The sequence below is a fragment of the Sinocyclocheilus anshuiensis genome, unplaced genomic scaffold (genome assembly GCF_001515605.1).
Source record: "Sinocyclocheilus anshuiensis isolate Anshui unplaced genomic scaffold, SAMN03320099.WGS_v1.1 scaffold210, whole genome shotgun sequence".
In the NCBI taxonomy this organism is placed as follows: domain Eukaryota; kingdom Metazoa; phylum Chordata; class Actinopteri; order Cypriniformes; family Cyprinidae; genus Sinocyclocheilus; species Sinocyclocheilus anshuiensis.
Window position 1 is genome coordinate 401,209 of NW_015547666.1, and position 4,549 is coordinate 405,757.

Below are 4,549 nucleotides of genomic sequence, written 5' to 3' on the forward strand. Positions count from 1 at the left end.
CGTTTTGCCGTGTTTCTCTATTAACAGTGAAGCTGTGGCTTTAATTCTTTTAGAAACAACGATGTTACCAGCTCTTTGTTGAGAAAGATAATGCAGCTCTTGAGCTATTAAGCTATTTTATTGATAAAATTGCGGGGCAGTGCTAAAAAGTTTGTCTAAATGCTAAAAAGAATGTCTATGCGCGCAGCGTGATCTGACTAAATGTGTGTGCTTGAAGTAGCCTTCAGTGAATACAGTGCATTAGTTTAGAACTCTTCTAATTTTTTTTTTTTAAACGTAGAGAGTTCGTTAATTTGTGCAATGATAACCTACCAGCAATGTTAAGATGATTTGATACACAGCCCTAGTAGCCAATCACAGTCATATCTGTTGAGCGCGTGAACACAATGGCCAATCAGCGCTGTTTAAGAATCCGCTTAACAGCGCTCAATCCGCTTAACAGCGCTCAAATGTTAGCGGGAAATGGACGTTTTTAAAATTTCAGTACCAAAGTCGGTACTTTTGACAACACTACTGCACATACCCTGTAGATGGGCATGACATAAGTTTCAAATTTGGATATAATCTTTTCAGGCTTGATAAATGATGTGCAGCCTTTTTATTTTGCGTGACCGTGAGAATGCCAGAACACTAAAACAGCCAGTCAGCGTTATCAGAATAAATGTACTGCGTGGGACCAGGCTTTATGTTGCACAGTCTGCCGATTACACAAGATCTCACTTGGGCATGTCATACACTCTGCTAAGCAACAATTGTAAAGGACAAACAAAAATATCACAGTATACCCAGCCATCGAGTATATCAAATACTTATAACACCACCAGCACAGCCTTCTTTCCTCCACTCCAAATGACTTTCTCGCTTTTCTATTCACACCACCATTCCTCTTTTGTCTTTCCGCTTCTCCTCCTCTGTTTCCTCCTGTGCAGGTGACCTCTATTCCCTTCTCTCTAAACTGCTGGGGGAGAGGGAGGACGCTGTCCACATGCATAAGTACAGCCCCGCAGAGGCGGCCCGAACCCAGACACGTCTGATGGCAGAGATTGATAGCATAATGCAAAAAAAAGCCCTGGGCTGGCCACGTTTAGGCTACAAAACAAAAGAGGATGCAATTCTGGCGAGGGACAGAGTGCACAAGTTTCACCAGTTAGAGTCCACTGTCGGCCCCTCAAGGAGCAGGACTGTACCCGCCAGACAGCCGACCACAGGGGAGGCTCAGAGGGACCAACCAGGTGGGTTTCGGCCTCGTTTTTTTACCCCAACAAAAAGCAAGGACATAAATGTTTCAAGTATCTCTATCAAGTGCTGTGTGGATGTTGAGCTTTCAACACATAGGCCACAGTGTCAACTGAGACATGAGTTTGTCTACCACATATCCATTTGTTTTCCATTTGAAGCCTGTTTCCACCCATCTCACTGCTGTCATTTATACTTTGGGTTGCAGAGAGTGTTTGCTTAATGTGTAATATTATAGCATGTGGTTTTAATAATTCTCTAATATGGAACATGAGAATTTCCTATAGAATAGATTTCAAGATGCATCAAAAGCTTTCGTCCTGTTGGTCAAAAAATCACCCCTGCGAGTTATTTTTGGTCGGTTTTGGAGAGAAAGATTGTCAGGAGTACACAACAAGTGTATACAGTTCATTCAGAAAATATTCAGACCCTTCATTTTTCACATTTTCATGTTGCGCAATTCAGACTCTTAACTCTACTTCGCAGCAATTAAGTCTTTTCTGGTATGATGTGACAAGCTTTGCACACCTGGATTTGCAGATTTTCTGCCATTTTTCTGTTTAGATCCTCAGGTTGTGTGATGAGCATCAGTGGGCAGCCATATTCAAGTTTTTATTAGGTTCATGTCCAGGCTCTGACTGGGACACTCGGATTCTGGTTGGGATTCTGAATTGTAGCCACTCTTTCATCGTCTGGGTTGTGTGTTTAGGGTCATTGTCCTGTTGGATAGTGAAACTTTAGCTCAATCTGAGGTTCTGAGTGTTCTGGACCAGAGTTGGGTAGATTACTTAGAAATTGTAGTCCGTTTCTGATTCCAAATTACATGACAGAAATTGTAGTTAGTACCGTAATCCATTACATTACACATTTTAGGTAATATAAGCTGACTACTTTCTGATTACTTTTAGATTACTTTTTTTTTACCTATCTCGTTTATCACATTGAGGGTAATCTTGTACCATATTGATATAAAAATACAAAGAGTAAGAAAATACATTTCATTCATTGTAATTAATAACATGAACTGCATTAAACATTATATTATGTCAAGGTTTGCCAAACTGGGGTTCATAAAGGAACTGCAGGGATTTTGTGAGTTTAATGAAAGCCCAATAATTAATGAAATTATAATTTTTTTTTACTTAAAATAAGTCATTTTAGAAAAACATCAGTCAAAATAAAACACTTACTAAAAATTTTTTATATTTTATTTGTTCGCCTGCATGTCATGTGACCATAACTAACGTCAGAGAACCATGAACATGCAAATGTGATACTTAATTATTAAATATTTATTTTAAAATCTCAGGGGCACTTCAAGTAAATATATTATTAGGGAAAAGAGGTTCAGCTGACAAAGTTTGGGAATGCCTGCATTACATGTAAATAAGAAATAATGTGAATTTGTACATTTTAATGTGTTTAAAAGACAAAAGCTTTACAAAGACACAGTGATGGATGGTTAAATAACCTACTGAGTGATAATTCAAATAAAAATGTATGTGTTCATAAGTAGTTGAAGCAGTGTTCAAACACTTCTTTAAAGTCCGCATGAAATCAAAATGGACTTTATTTACTTTACTAGCGCACATTGCTTGTAATGATGTGAACAATTAATCCGTGCAAGTTAATCCGCTGAAAAAAATTGTTTGTCTTCGTAATCTTTAATCAAAATCTGAACATTTACTTCCGCTCTGGAATGGCATTCCTTTTCTGATAACGACAGTTTGACGGCTTGGGCAGAATATCCTTAAACACACCCCCTCTAACCGTTAGATTGCTATGAGTAAGAGACAGAGAGGAGGAGCGCAAAAATAAAACCATGCCCTCTATTCAATATTCCATTTCAGCTGGAAATATGTCACTACACTGAAATAAAGTCGGCAGCAACTTCCGGTTCACGTGGACTTTAAACTGAAATTGTATTTATAAATCAGTGGTCAAATGTTGTGTTGTCAACTGACTAATGACTGATCTTTGTGTGAATGTCCAACAAAGTCCAACAAACAGCTGTAGGCTGTTTTAGAGAGGAATATTTAAAATATGAAAAAGTGGAATTGGGAAGAATCAATAAATTATGAATCATTTATTGCCATTGTGTGAATAATATGTAATCAATAAAAAAGTAACTGTAGTCTGATTATGATTATTTTAAAAATGTAATTTAATGTATTTACAAGTACTTAATTTTTGGAATCTGATTACATATTCCAGATTGCATGTAATCAGTTACTACCCAGCTCTGTTCTGGACCCAGTTTTCCTTAAGAATATCTTTATATTTTGCTGTGTGCAGCCTTGCTTCCAAACTGACAGTGCTTTCCACGTTTCACTGCTGAGGTGGCATTGTGCCAGTGATGAGCGGTGTCTGGTTTTCCTGCACACATGAATTGGAATTGATAAGCCCAGAGAATCAAGTTTAGATACTAGTCTAGATAGAGTCCTTTAGGTGCTTTTTTTCCAAGTAGGCTTTCATGTGTCTTTACTGAGCAGAGGCTTTCGTCTGGCTACTCTGCTATAAAGCCCAGATCAGTGGAGTGTCACAGTGACGGTTGTCCTTCTGTAAGTTTCTCCCATTTCCACACATGATCTCTGGAGCTCAACCAGAGTTTTCTTACTAACTGCTCCGTTTGGCCAGGCCAACACCGTCTGTGCCACAACACAGTCTGTCTCTGAGGTATGCAGGCAATTCCTGTGACCTCACGGCTTGGGCTGTTTCTCAGCCAGAAGGCTTCATCCTAAGTTGCGTCAACATACACCTAGTAGGGTAACTCCCTAGAGTTCTTGATGAAATGCCAGACAAAAAAATTTTTTGGAGATGAATGCCCTGTTTTCTTTTGTTGTGTTGAGACCACACATGGTTGTCATTTACTGTGTTGCATTAATATAAAGTCAGATAGAATAAAGAAGTTTTTTTTTCAAAATATATTTTTTAATAGTATTTTCTAGGGCTGCCCCCTAATAATCGACTGACCGTTAGTCGACAAGAAGAGGCTTGGTCGACCAAAATTTTATTAGTCGCAGAAAAAAAAAGTAAAATCCACAGGAAGTGGTGAGGTCTCGCGGTCCGTGACGGACAGAACGTTAATGGTTGGTCTGTGTGGTAATCATAGACTGTATAAAAACATGGACATAGTGTCCGTGACGTTGCCCGTAGATTTCTGAAGCTCAATATTGGGCAGAGGCGGCTGTCGCCATCTTGGCAGCGCGTCACTCCCGGATAATCGAAAATGGGCAAAGAGGCGGGAGCAGGTTGCTGAAGCCACGCCCACCTAGCTCGACGGTGGTGACAGCAGCGGCAATCCACCTGTCAC

The 4,549-nt window shown here is 39.4% G+C and overlaps 1 protein-coding gene across 1 annotated transcript in view; it reads left to right on the forward strand.

Moving 5' to 3' along the window:
* The window catches only part of LOC107702561 (peptidyl-glycine alpha-amidating monooxygenase B-like), a 53,317-nt gene that overhangs the window by 33,059 nt on the left and 15,709 nt on the right, over positions 1-4,549 (forward strand). Inside the window, exons 15-16 of the mRNA XM_016504918.1 lie at positions 930-1,453; positions 1,524-1,558. Coding sequence (XP_016360404.1) covers positions 930-1,453; positions 1,524-1,558 — 559 coding nt within the window. The remainder of the gene's footprint in view (positions 1-929; positions 1,454-1,523; positions 1,559-4,549) is intronic.